At 37.2% G+C, this 14,036-nt stretch overlaps 1 protein-coding gene and 1 long non-coding RNA gene across 3 annotated transcripts; one reads left to right on the top strand and one right to left on the bottom strand.

The window, feature by feature from the left end:
• The first annotated feature begins 711 nt into the window (after window positions 1-711).
• On the top strand, window positions 712-10,151 carry LOC135593280 (cytochrome P450 72A397-like). Its single transcript, XM_065083182.1, has 7 exons — window positions 712-1,152; window positions 2,405-2,604; window positions 3,025-3,669; window positions 4,067-4,217; window positions 5,933-6,082; window positions 8,601-8,767; window positions 9,696-10,151. Exons 1-7 carry the CDS (start codon window positions 852-854, stop codon window positions 9,834-9,836), a joined length of 1,755 nt encoding a protein of 584 aa, XP_064939254.1. The 5' UTR covers window positions 712-851; the 3' UTR covers window positions 9,837-10,151.
• A 394-nt stretch (window positions 10,152-10,545) lies between these two features.
• Window positions 10,546-13,959, bottom strand: LOC135593279 (uncharacterized). 2 transcript variants are annotated; one of them, XR_010479488.1, is made up of 3 exons: window positions 13,621-13,959; window positions 13,134-13,403; window positions 10,546-13,025 (listed from the first exon to the last, which is right to left on the bottom strand). It is a non-coding gene; the product is annotated as an uncharacterized LOC135593279 (long non-coding RNA). The 2 variants fall into 2 exon arrangements; XR_010479487.1 differs by lacking the exon at window positions 10,546-13,025 and having other exon boundaries at window positions 13,076-13,403.
• Between the last annotated feature and the right edge of the window lie 77 nt (window positions 13,960-14,036).

Raw genomic sequence — 14,036 nt, 5'->3', positions numbered from 1 at the left:
AATATTAAAATATTAAAAATAAAATAAATTTATCACATAATATTCAATAAACTTTTAAAACATAATATTTTTAAACAATACTCGAATCAATATATATTTAAAATATAATCATCATCTATTGTTTATTAAATACTTTAATATCTTTCATAGTTATACATCCATTCAAATTTTTGAAGGGACACTTAATTAAAAGCAAAAAAAATAAAGCTTTTCTCCTCAAGTTTACTTCTTTCGAGACGACATCCGCAGCAGGTGGACCATGCGGCTATCCACCAATCGAAAGCAGGTACTCAGATCGGGTACGAGTCAATACAGGTAGCTTAACAAAAGCAGCGACCTTTTGTCGATAACTCCTACCTTAAGCCTATCCCAAAAGGTCTGCTAGGTGGCAATCCACTAATCACAAGGCAGGTAGAAAAAAGGTAAGCTCAAACCAAGTAGCAATAATAACAAAAAATCCCTTAAAGACACTCATCGGAGCTTTATTCCTTCCCAGTTAGCTAACTTACCCGATCTAATGATGTCTTTACAGATATCCACGTGGTCACCACTTGCCAATTACTAGGAAGGTAGTAAGAGCGGGTAGTTGTCGCAAGATAAGGATATGCCCAATAAAAAAGCAATTTGGTCCAAGACCCATCCAAATGTGGAGCCCAAACCAAGTCTCAAACGCCACGTCTCACGACAAGTCAACTCTTGCTGGCACTGAAGTCAAAAGCCACAGGCACAGAAATCCATCAGCTTCCGATCTCTCCTCCTCATTCGTGCTCTCTCTCGAACGCTACCGGGTGCGCATCTGCTTCTGTAACACCGGCGGGATTTATCCACGCAATTAGGCGGACCGGTGGAGCATGGAATCCTGCGACGCTGCTCTTCCGTACACGCTGATCGGGCTCGTCCTCCGGCAGCCGTCGCCGCCCCATCCCGGCGCGGCCTCCTGCCCCAGCCGCTTTCTTCGGGACTACGCCTCCAGGGCCACCAACACCCTCCTCTGGATATGCCTCATCTCCGTCACCTCCCTCCTCTGCCGCAGGCTCGCTAGGCTGGTGCGGCTATGGGTCCAGGGCAGCCGGATCCCCGGTCCGCCCTCCAACCCCTTCCTCGCCCGTTCCAAGCTGATCCCCGGGTGTGGTTCCCTGGGGAGTCTCACCGGTGGGCGCCGATGCTTTATCGAATCTTGTTTTTGTTCTTTCGAGATGCTTTTGTCTTGTAGCTGAAATTTTGGATCCTATGGCGGTCTTGATTTATTGGAAAGATTTTGCTTTGTCATTCAGCTTGTAATGATTGTTTTTTGCTAATTTTCTTATAGATTATTATTTTTTGGTTAGTTTTACTATCTTGGATTTATTAACTCTAAGTTGTTATTATCATGTTTTTCTTTAGGGAATTTGGTTACCCTTTTATTCATGCTTAATAAAAAGATTACATTTTGCAGACAACTGATTGAATTTGGTTGTGTAGTGATTAGAACAACTTATGTTTCTCATGTCATGAAACCTAAATGTGATAAGGTGATATAGCAACCTTTTTCCTTTTATTTTTGGTTGGGTATCTCTGTGTCTGTGAGTCAATCCTGATCATATAATGTTGCTCTTTCGGTATATAATAAAAGGGCCAGAATATTCTAAAAGGGAGATAGATAAATTGGAATGACTTGAGATGATGCTAAATTATAGACTCAAAACTCTATTTAAGAGGAACTCTATTGATATCGAACTATATCTTCAATCGTGATTATATTGCATCAGTCTCACTGTGAGCTTAAAATTCAACTAGCATGGCTGCTCGATCTTAGTTGATTTCCAAGCTTGATTTGTCTATTTTAATTTCTGTGTTTTTTTTTCTGAGTTATGACATCATCCCATCGTTCTCAATATCAACTTTTCTGAGCTCAACAGAATCAACAACATGATTAGGATCAGTGTTTTGACTTATGAGCAGTTTAGTTTATGTGTAGTTTCTTTGATGATAACCTTTTAATTTCGTAATCACAAAGATAAAAAATGGAAACATTTTTTCTATATGAAGGCAATAATTGTTTGATATAATGGTTTCTTTTTCTTTTCATGGTTTGTGATATTGACTGTCCAGATATCCCTTGGGGATTTGAAGGCCAGCTGAACTCTCTGATCCATCTGGAAGTCCCATGATTTGATTCGATTGATCTTAGTGGATTCTGATCATAATTCCTACAACCAATCCTAATCTTCTGCAGTTTTTACTATTATCTGGAAATAAATTAAATTAAACAACCTGACTAACTTAAGTACCAAGTCTAGTTTTGGGAACCCATCTAATCATTGTTTAAATAACTTGGATAAATGCGGTTATGAGAGTACAACTACTTGAATTAATTTAAGTAATTTTCTTATTTATATGCATGTCTGAGCTTGCTGTGTTGCAGGCTATCTTGCTGAGTTGCATGAGAAATATGGACCAATTGTCAGACTTTGGTTGAGCCCGACTCAGCTTCTTGTCTCTGTCAAAGATACTATGCTCATTAAAGAGGTGCTTATAAAGGCAGAGGATAAATTGCCATTGACTGGACGGGCATTTCATTTGGCTTTTGGTAGATCAAGCCTGTTTGTTTCATCCTTTGAGAAGGTATTTCTAATTAAAGAGCATAGTATTTGATACAAATTTCACCATTTTATCACATTTTCTACTCTTTCCAAATGCTAGCTTCACTTGTGACTTTGAGGTAAGCACCCAGATATCGACTGACCGTTTTGGTTCATATACCTTTTCCTTTTCCTGATACTTGCTTCCGATTGTGTTATCTTTTAGCAAAATCTGTTTCTGAGAAGTTGTTCTACAATATTTTACATAGTCCATTTCATTTGTACATAGACTATGAGAAGACATCTCATATATTTACTTATATGGTATTGTTGACTAGTCTTATGAATGGAAACTTTATTTGTTTGCTCTTTGTTAAAGATTATAATTATTCTTGTCTTGATCACTAAACTGTGGAGAGCCTCTTTTTTTTTACTTCATATGTTATTTTTTCACTGGTTCCAGGTACAAAAGAGAAGAGAATCTTTAGCAGAATACATGAACGGGAGAATAGCTGTGAGAGCAAATATTATTCCTTCTGAGATTGTTGAATGTGCCATGGGCAGAGTTGACACTATAATGGCTAAAGGTACCCTTGATTGTGGATCGGTTTCTCAACAGTTGGCATTTTACATCCTTGGGAGCACACTCTTTGGAGATGCATTTTTGGATTGGCCTAAAGCTAGCATTTATGAGAAGCTCCTTATAACAATTTCTAAAGATGGTTGCTTCTGGGCCTCTTATACAATCCCTCCTTTCTGGAGTAGAGAATACTGGAAGTACAAGCACATGTGCAAGAGGTTAAAACACTTAACCGAAGACATTATTCAGCATTGTGTGGAAAAATATGACTTGTTAAGCAAAATTGGTCACAGTTCTTACAAAGATAACAAGGATATTGAAGATGAAGCCAGGTTCAATGATTCTGTTCTGCTTGATAATATGCCTTCAGGTGTTCTCCTCCAGGAAGAGATGGCAGAGTATCTCAATTCCAAAGAAGAACTATGTGGGAACATATTGGGCCTGATGTTTCATGGATGTCTAGCTACTTCTAGCTTGATTAGTAGCATTCTGACAAGGCTTGCTTTACATCCTGAATTGCAGCAGAAGGTAGATCTTACTTTAATTATATGCATATTTCAGATTTGTTATCTGTTGGTGTTTCTTCATATGATCTTGTTTTACTCTCAAAGTGATTGAAAATGACAATCTTCATTGTTGAAGGTTGGTGGTGCTAACTGCTAATGAATTGTCAACTTTGTATGATCGGGCTAGACCATAAATTTGGTCTCAGCCAAAGGACCTTTTGATGCAGAACTCTAGTAACTTGATAAAGCAATATGTGAAACAAATTTTTGTGTATTCCATCCTTCTTAGGTTGAGGAGCTGAATTTGAAAGCTAAAACTAATGAACATTCTAGAGCAAAATAATTTTAATCACTGAACATGTATTCTAGAAATGCTCGGCTAACTATATATGATCTCTTATCTATCTTCTCTGCCACAGTTATATGCAGAGATCATTGCAGTTCAGGAGAAAACCTGCAAGTTGGACTCTGATGATGTACAAAAGATGAATTTACTTATGGCTACAGTCTACGAATCAGCTCGGTTATTGCCAGCTGGACCTTTGCTTCAAAGATGCTCTCTTGAACATGGTAATGAACCCTTCCAAGTCTAATTTTTTTCAATTTAATCAAACTTTCTGAAATATTCATTTGACTATGAAGTATGAACCATCGTTGTACTAATTGATTGCTTGCTATCTCTGAGAATTATGGTTAGAAAATCAATTTATGGGGACAGTCAACTGGAGATATCTGATTTAGTTGACATGATGATCACCATGTGATTTAGAAGCTTGGTTTTTAACTTTACACTATGTTTCCTAATTTGGATTAAGAATGAGAGCTTAGTGATTTGGATGACTTAGGTTACATGGTGCAACTTTACACCATGTGATTTATAAAATTGGTTATTAACTTTACAACATGTGATTTATAAACAGGAACTTCTTTTGAAATTTATGATCAGATATTTGATTATTCAATGGTTACATGGTAACGTGTTTCTCATTTTAAGACATTCATGGATGACTTAGGTTTTAGCTTCTTCTCTACAACTGTTAGTTGAAGATCGTAACTTTTTTGTTTATAGTTTGCTTCTTACAAAGAATGGTATATATCAAGGATGTAACTTTGTACCGTACCAAAGTTTCGAACGTAGCTCGATACAATACGAGAGTATTGAGCGGTACACCGAGGTGTACCGCTCGGGCGAGGAGGAGGCGACATCTCATCTGCGACATCCGGCGAGGGAGGGCGGCGATGGATCAGGATCGTCGAGAAAGAGCGGCGTCGGATCTCTAGGTTCTCCTTTTTCTTCTCCCTCTTCTTTCTTCTCCCTCGGCTAATACCACCCGGTAGCGGGCGGCGACGGTTGAAATCGACCGTCATCAACCGATTTAGGGTGGTAACGGGGCCGAAGCAGCCCCAATCAATGGTACCGTCCGGTACAGGTGGTATTATTCAAAATTAAAATCTTTACTATATATTGAGCAATGTTAACTGAAATATGATATTGTCATAAATATTTATATTGTCCAAATAAGTTTTTTCATGTCACTAATGTGCTAGGCATAATATTTCTTATTAATAGTAACAGGTCAGACTTTTATGGACTAATCTTGAGTTTCCAAGGAGTTTAGAACTTGGATAAGGTATATAATAATGATTGAATAAAGTAATTTTCTGTCCTGTAGGGTTTATGATGGAAATGCTTTCCCACTGGATGGAACCCATGATAACTTCCCCTTTTTTGAGAATGACTTACTTCCATTTCAGGCATCTTGGAAGCTTGGGTCGGGAAGTTGATCATGTGTTTGGAAAAGAGTAGCTTATGTAATTGGACCAGGACTACTGTGAATCCTTTAAGATTCAGCGGTAGTTGTTGACAAAGCTTTTTAACACTTTGATGTATCAAGTGAATTATCATGTCAGTTTGTTACCTTGATCCATGGTATTCAAAAAATTAATTCTACTTATCATGGTTTGTCATAGTTGATACTACAATTATAGAAACCTAGAATCTTTATGTCTTCTCTGACAAGATACTTAAGTTTTTATTTTCAACCTATTCAATCAGCATTCCATGTGTGCTTTACACAGTTGTACTCAGTTGATGTCACATGGTTGCTTGAATGTGATTGTTAATCAGGCTGTTTAATTGGAGATTTCTTTTTGTGATAGCAAAACAATGCAGTTAAAGAATATGGCTGACTTAAATTCTTGACATGCTAATCTTGAAAAGAATGTTGCATTAATTTCTCATCTTTATTGGAAATTTTTTAATGTCTTTTAATTCTGAATTGCAGATATTTATCTTTGTTCTGGCATAAATGTACCAGCAGGAGCAATTATGGTTGTTCCTTTACAGTTGGTGCAGATGGATAGCTATATCTGGGGCAAGGATGCCGGTCGTTTTAATCCATTGCGCTTCTTGTCGGAGGCCACAGACCATATAGGTACTGCTGCCATAGCATAATTGGATTTCTTTTATGCTCCTTGTGAACTTTCTTGCATCTCTTTGTGCTTAACTTTTTCTTTTCCCATGTGTAGCAGTAAAACAAGTTTACTATGTTTAATACACAGTGTAGTTTAATCCTAGTATCCTGGTAGCCTAATATCTTGTGCACAAACATTTTAAGGCCCATTCTAGTGAAATTAATTGAACAAATGAATGTTAGTGCAATTAGATTTCTACTCCCGGAAAACTAAATTTCTGTACTATGACGATTTGTTTAAAGTTTTCATGATGATTTTTTAATAATTTTCACCTATCCAAACTTGGTCAAATCAATTGAATCAATCACTCATCTAATCTAAATATTCTGTTGAGTGTTATAATTTAATATTTATCCTCTCAATACTTCTTTGAATTAATATGTAACATATTCTCATCTTTACTATTTTTTGGCTTTACCTTTTATTCTGAGCTTATATTTTAATCTGATGGAAATAAGAACTATGGGAAGGGCTTAACAGAGCTTGATGACTGGAACAGACCTATGTAGCTAAGTTGTAAGTTTTACAAGGGATTTTGTGGCATTATGCCTGATTAGGCTAATCTGGTGTTCTGTTAGTCTTTTGACATATCATTACCAAATTTACATGAGAGTTGGCATATACAAAGTGCACAAAATCTTGTTGCTCACTAAAAATCATTTTTGTTATTGGAGTCCATATAATTGACGATGCAAGACAAATGGAAAATGAAATCTGGGTGTAGCATTAATGTTGTCTAGTAACCTGAACTGTAGCTTCAACTTGTTTATGGTTGCATGAAGCTAACATGTCTCTTCAGTCAAAGTGTACCTTAGGTTGAGAACATTAATTGACCATGCAGATGTAATTAATATTATCAAAACTTTGTATAATGCTTAAGGTAGAATATCTCAACATAGTCATAAAATAATTAGTGAATGTCATTGGCTTTGTTTCATTGGCTGTTTTTGGATGAAGGTTTGTGATTTGCAAGTTCAGTTCAGTTATGTTGATTGTGAAAAATGCTCTCATGTGATTTTTACTGTATATGCAAGTTAAATTGACCTAATATTCTTTTTTAATAGCACTTAGGCACCCCATATTGAGCAATACTATGTCATTGTGTTTTTTATTTACTTTTCTATTTTTGGTGTTAAAACAAGGCCTTGTTGTCCATCTAGAACCAAATATGAATTGATGGTTGATTTTAGGTTAATTCAGTAGTTGTCTTCCTATCATTTTTGGAGGCCTATTCTCCTCTTTGAACTGCAGAATTCCCTGATAGAAGAGATATACATAATTGTCAAGTAATGAAAATAATATAATTGTAGATGCCTCTCACATGTTATTTTAATGAAGTTGTAAATATATCAAGTTCATTACTACTAAAAGAAAGCATGATGGATGAAGTAAATTAGCACCTTTGAAACCATAGAATGATATAAAATGAATCTTGATGGACACTCGTTTAAAACATTAGTACTAAAGGATTTCTTTTACAAAGAACACATGTTTTACTTTAGGAATTCAGGTGTTTTGTGGCTGCTCAATTCAAGAATTGGTATTTGGACTAAAGGTTTTCATTTTGTTTCTGCAATATCGATCTTCATGTCCTTCGACATGCTCGACATTTATGGTAGGTACCTTGATGGGAGGGAAGTTTGTAAATTAGGGTATAGAGTAGAGTTGGTCTTTATTTTTTTAAGGTTGAGGTTCAAACCCTCAATAGAACTTGAGTGAGTCTAGTACATTACCACCAGACTAATAGTTTAGGTGTAGGGTAACTTCAAGAATTTGCATCACCGATACCATTGCCATAACTCAACATATGTGATGATATCTTCCAACATGGCACACATTTGCTTATGCCGACATGATAATTCTTGTTTAAAAGTGGAAACGAGCATAAAATAATCCTCCATTCATGTGATTGCTTATACAATTGAAAGAGAAGGAACCTATGTTGAAAACCAGATGAAGATCCATGCGTTTATGGAACCAAGAGGCAAAGCTAAATAATGCAAAGATTGAAGTCTCATGTGCCTGTCTTAACTGGTATTCTTTGGGCATGAAATTTGCATCATGACTCATTTCTAGATTCTAGTATTGTAAGGGTTATACAGGTTCTTCTTTACCAAAACTCACAAGAATAACATACAAAAGCATCAAAACCACTGCTTCTAGCCATTATGGTTGGCTGATTTTATCAAGAGCAAGGCATTTATGCAAATAACAAGATTACTTGTTTTGCTTCATGGTCTTATTTTATTTATTCTGATATATTTAGTCTCCTTGTCCTGTCTCATGCATTTGAGTAATTCATACCATTTTACTGTTGTATTTGTTTTGTCTGGTTTAATGCAATTTTCACTTGCATCAACCTTGTTATATATAGAAATGAGCTTCTTGTATTTCAATTTCACTGTTTGTTCCTACTCTCTTAGCTGCTTATTATTATTTACAATCACTGATTGAAGTTGTCTTCTGTCACATCTCCAGGAACACACAAGAAATATGAAGACTTCGAGAAAAGTGCTTTCCTTAGTGAACCAAAGAGAAAGGCAGCTTTTCTTCCTTTTGGATATGGGACACGAGCATGCATTGGCGAGAAATTTGCAACTCTTGGAATTTCAACACTGATTGCATCTTTGCTTCAGAACTATGAGGTTATGATCTTCATTATATTTTATTCATGAATATGCAGTGGAATTTTTCATAAATATGCATTTATGCCCTTTATTAGTATTTTGATAAATGTTGATGCCGCAAACGACTCTCAACTATTTTATGCTAAATCCATTTTTTTGTGGACTGCATAGGAAATGATTTTACACAAACATAAAACAAATTATCAATAATTTCTTTTAGTGCTCATACATATGGACTCAATAATTGGGTCTGAACTCTTTTGCGTCTTATTAAGGAAGACAAATAAAAAGCACATCCTTACAATACAAATAATCAAAGCGGATCGTGCTATTATATTTATTGTTCACATCCATAGAATTTGATAAGTGTCCACTAGCAGATGCATATCCAGCAATCACACAATTCTAAAATTATTTTTCCCCAATTAGGGTTGAAATCTCAATTGAGAATAGGTTCAGTTCCAATGGGCAACTTTTCTCACTATTATAACCTGTTTCTTCTTTTATTGTTTGAGAGGTGAATGGTCCTTTCTTATTTTAGTAGATACCGATAATGATAAATTGGTCATAGGCTTTGAAGGCAGATAGGCAAAGAAGGGTGATCCAGTGCAATCGGCTCCCCCTAATTTGGACTCTGGGAAGGTCAATGTATGTAGTGCCTCCACAAGCAAATGAGCTAGAAACAATTTATGTAGGGCCTTTCAGATAAAAACAATAGGAAACTACTTATAGATTTTGATCAGTGTAAGATGTGTTTTCTATTTCCTCTTGCTGCGTCTTTCTATTGAAAATAGTACAGTGTTTCTTCTTCCTTGGTATGTTTAGTAAAGAAATAATCCCTGGAGGATGTTGTTAACAGTAATTTCTGCATAATCTGAACGTGGCAATCAACTGCAAGATGGTGTTTTCTGTGTTTAGTGATCTGAATCAACAAAGTTGCCTGCAGATAAAATTACAGCCAGGTTCGGAGAATGATCCAAAACCAATAATGAGTGACTGCCTCCTTCAGCAGCTTCTATCGAGCCCGGAGGTTGTGTTTGCGAAAAGAAGCAAGCGAAAGACATGGAAAAGTAAAGGTTCCTCATGAGCCTTTCTTACTGTCATATTACCAAGGTTATGAACTCAGGAAGACCAACGAAGATCAAGTTTTTAGCCCCTCCGCAGTTTTTGACAGCTCCGGTGGCTACTACTATCATGTGGAAGCACTTGGGGAGCTGTTGACTCCGGATGGTACACAATCATGTGCAGTTGTTTGGTGTCTTATTTTTCCTCCGAAAGGAGTTAGTTGTAGCATTGTGGTAATGCACTGTTGATCACAGACACATTATATGTACTAAATGGCAAGACAAGCGGGGCGTATCGTTACACCCTAATAAACATCATGTGATTTCATTTGTGAGTATGTGCTCATCATTTCTCCCTGCAAAACCATCAGGTGGATTGACATGTTAGTGATATAGCATTCAATCTGGAGAGGTTCTTCCACATTTCTTGTGATACAGCCTGACCATATATCGATGTCAGTTGTCCAAATAACGTCAACCTGATATAAGAAACATGATCGATGGTTACAGGAGAGTCAATGAACCCGACAGGGTCGCAAAAGGTTCTTCCCTGACAAGAGTCTCACCAGACACAAGAAATATGACTAATGAGAGATATATTCTTTTCAGATTGAATAAGTAACTTGATTTGCTCTCAAATGCAAGTCCATAGATCTTTGAAAGAATCCACAGGGTCAAATGATGCTGAGAAATCCTTTGTTTTCCATCCACTGCTCTAAAAACATGCAAATGGAGCAGAGTTCAAGCATGTCCAAATTTACTTTGAGCCACGAGGTAAATTATATACAACCAAACATCCTTGTCCAACATATATATCAGTTCCAAGTGGCAGAAATCATACAACCACATGGAATCTAAATGATTCTGCCACATCTGCTTCATATTATCTTGAAAGTCCCAACTCTTTTAACAGCTCTTTTAGCACCATAAACATGACCTACTTAAATAAATAACATAAATTGTGAAGTAAAAAGAAGTACAAAGGTCGCCACCATCTCTCTTTACAGCATAAGGATGCAGTTCAGAAGATCAAGGGTTCAATCCCATGTATTGGTTGGCATCTTCTGTTGTCATCAATCTACTCGGGCATGGACATCAGAGGAACTCCAAGAAATGTTCTACTGTTGTCAATCAAATGTTAAAAAAAAGACAGCATGAAACATGCAAAACTGCAGCCTCTTTACGGTCAAAATCTGTTTGAGACAACACAAGATAAACATCATATCTTTACTCCTAGAGACATTGCTATTGCAGGACTTCATGAGAGGGACATGGTAAGCTACTATCAGAATCCTCTTATTGTCGTTGAGAGATCTTGCATGTTTTTTTTTTAATCTTTTATAGATCTTACTACATCATTCCTTTACAATTCCTTTTGTAAAGGTTAAGTGGTGAAAAAGAGTTTTGACCCCAGGACCTTACGGTGATCTAACAAAGTCTTCATGACTAAATTAATTATAGATAATGTTTCCAACCCTCAAAATATGACAAATGAGTCTAGTACACCATCATCACTTGAAGTTCTGAGACCCATCAGATGATTTTTAAGATATAAATTGAGTTGGGTAAGCAAATCTCCAATTTTCAGCTGGGAGTAAGGTCAAAAGATAGGATGGAATTCTTATCTTTAGGGTCTCTACAGAATGCATAGTTTTCAATCAAGTTTTCAACTGATTCTGAACCAATTGAATGCAGCTTCGAGTTCCTCTAATTAACTCTCCTTTCACTTCCTTCTTTAACCTCTAAATAATTTAGTTCTGTTATCATTTCCCTTTGGTATGCTGTGACTAGTCTGCTATCTGGTCCTACCCCCTTCAGTGGACCAGACATATGTTGCCAATTTACTTCACTACACCAAATTTATTTTTCTCAAACTTTTTGATGGTCACAAAAAAATCTACACGTATTTTCATTCGTAAAACCGTTTCTCAAATCTAAACAGCATATGATGTTAATCTTAGGACTGATAAGCATCAGGATATATGTCCTAGAAGTCACAAGTTTAATTTAAATATTATAACAATTTCATTCTGCTTTCTAGATCTTCACTACTAGCCAACCTTTGACCTTACCCTTTGTTAAAAGCATCTACAGATAGATTAGGATCGAAATACTCTGAAAGGCAGTCCATAAGCGGTCTTGCATTAATCTTCAATCATGTATGAGACATTTTGAGAGGTAGGAGCAGCTGAAAGATCATGAGATATTGCATTTTGAAAGAGAGATCCCTAGAATCAGAGATTTGATACTTGATGGATTTTCTGGTCATACTCCAGTGGTGCTTGCTAATTGATATCTACTCTTATGATGACCATAACAGTTTCAAGTTTCTATATTATGACAACTCATGGAAAAATCAGGTTCTGATTAATTTGTCAATTCTCTTTTCAGTTCAAGTAATTTGGATCAGAACACATACCTTTGGGCCCTATAATGTCTGCTAGACTTTGTAACAAAAATAATGCAACTTGCAAACTTAACAATTTGATAGAATATCAATATCATATTCAATAAGACAATTTCAAGACGATAAATTTTAAACTTAAGAAGCTCCATGAATTGCTGATAGCTATGCTAGAACTTGAGCAAAGGTTTTCAAAATCTAAAAAAGCATTTGTCAGCATACCTAGCATCAAATTTGTTCACAAAAAATTTGATGAACCTGTAGGCAGTAACGAACTTCTGAGGGATTCGTAAAAACAAAATTCTGATAAAGAAAAACAATCTCATTAGTCAGCTGAACCAGGAACCCAACTCCAATATATCTCATCAAATGGTCCATTTTTGTAACAAGTTCAGGTCATTGTACAAAATCTAGTTCTAGTTATCATTCTCACAATTGACATCATCATTAATTATTCTGAGAAACAAGAGGAAATGTGAAGCAAAGTACAAAAGTCTCACTTGGAAGCTTAGCAGAACACCGTAGTATGTCCAGTGCATTTTATGTAATATGGCAATGGATTAGTTTCCCTATTCATATGCCCAGGGATCCATGCTCTGCCATCATAACATCAGTAAGATTGACAAGTAATTCTTTTTCAGTAAGGCATTGGTCACTTTTCTTCTGTCTTATCCCCACTAAATCAATCCATTCCAACCCTATTTCTTTGTTTGTCTCTCCCTCTTCCAATATCCCTCCTTTTACAACACTCTATCCTTAATCTTGTCAAGACTTCAAAATGAACAGAAAGTTGATGGTATATAGATTTCTGCACAACACATCCGTCATTCATTCAAAAACTTAACGAGGAATTCAAAATACACAGGAAAAAAATGCTTACTTGCAAATAATTAATCGTCTCAGACCCTAATATTACCTCATACATAGAATAAAAAGAAGCCTAACAGCAAGTAGACTGCGGTCTCATGGCGTGACATTGCCTCACTCGAGGCCAGGATCCTTAGGAGTCGCCGGCATGCCTGAACTCCTGCAGCTCCTTGAAGTTGAGCCATGGCTTGATCCACACCTTGGCCTCGTATATCTTCTTCTTCCCGGCGTCGATGACCTCGATGGTCAAGTGGTGAAGAGTCCCCACAACCACCTGCTCCCTCGCCTTGCCCACGCGCGCGAACTCCAACAGGGCATTCTTCGCCACAAAAGACACAACATTTAAGCACCACGCACAGAAAGATCAGCGGGATCACCAACTACATGATCTAGGGTTAGCGATTACTCAATACAGTAAGCAAATCGAACGAAAACAAAAAAGCAGATAAGCATCAAAGATATATGTAAGACCATATGTCTCAAAAAATAAAACTATAAAGGGAGAAGATATACAACATTGGAATTCATACAATCACCTTAAAGATGACGTAGAGAATCCAGCGACAGAACGAAAAGGAGTTCGAAGCCGATCCAATAACCGCAACAGGGGCGAAAAGGCGAAGAAGAGATCAAACAAGGACATGCTTCTTGTTGTCTTCGTCGACGGCGAAGCGGGCAAGCTGCTCAATCTCGGCGCCGACCCGAGCCCCCTCCGCGTCGCTGATCCCTCCGACGGTCACCGTCACGTCCGGATCCGACGCCGTCGCCACGGACAGAGAGAAGCAGAGTAGAACGAGGAGGTCGAGGAGCAGTGACGGCCGGGACCGAAGAGCCAAGTAAGAATCCACCATTTCCACCCTCTCTCTCTCCCTGCCTCCGGGGGTGATATGGCGAGGGCGTCTCATGCTTAGTGACGCGGTTGATATCGGATTCGGGGAGTGGCCTCCGGAGC

This window comes from Musa acuminata, chromosome BXJ1-9 (assembly GCF_036884655.1).
Source record: "Musa acuminata AAA Group cultivar baxijiao chromosome BXJ1-9, Cavendish_Baxijiao_AAA, whole genome shotgun sequence".
Taxonomy (NCBI): domain Eukaryota; kingdom Viridiplantae; phylum Streptophyta; class Magnoliopsida; order Zingiberales; family Musaceae; genus Musa; species Musa acuminata.
The sequence above is the reverse complement of the archived record's forward strand: the minus strand, read 5'-3'. Positions and strand labels throughout refer to the sequence as shown.

Bases quoted from the DNA above. Each gene is read 5' to 3' on its own strand.
- LOC135593280 (XM_065083182.1), top strand. From the start codon at position 852: ATGGAATCCTGCGACGCTGCTCTTCCGTACACGCTGATCGGGCTCGTC. The intron at 2,605-3,024 runs GTATTTCTAATT...CACTGGTTCCAG, and splicing joins TTGTTTCATCCTTTGAGAAG to GTACAAAAGAGAAGAGAATC. The intron at 3,670-4,066 runs GTAGATCTTACT...TCTCTGCCACAG, and splicing joins ATCCTGAATTGCAGCAGAAG to TTATATGCAGAGATCATTGC.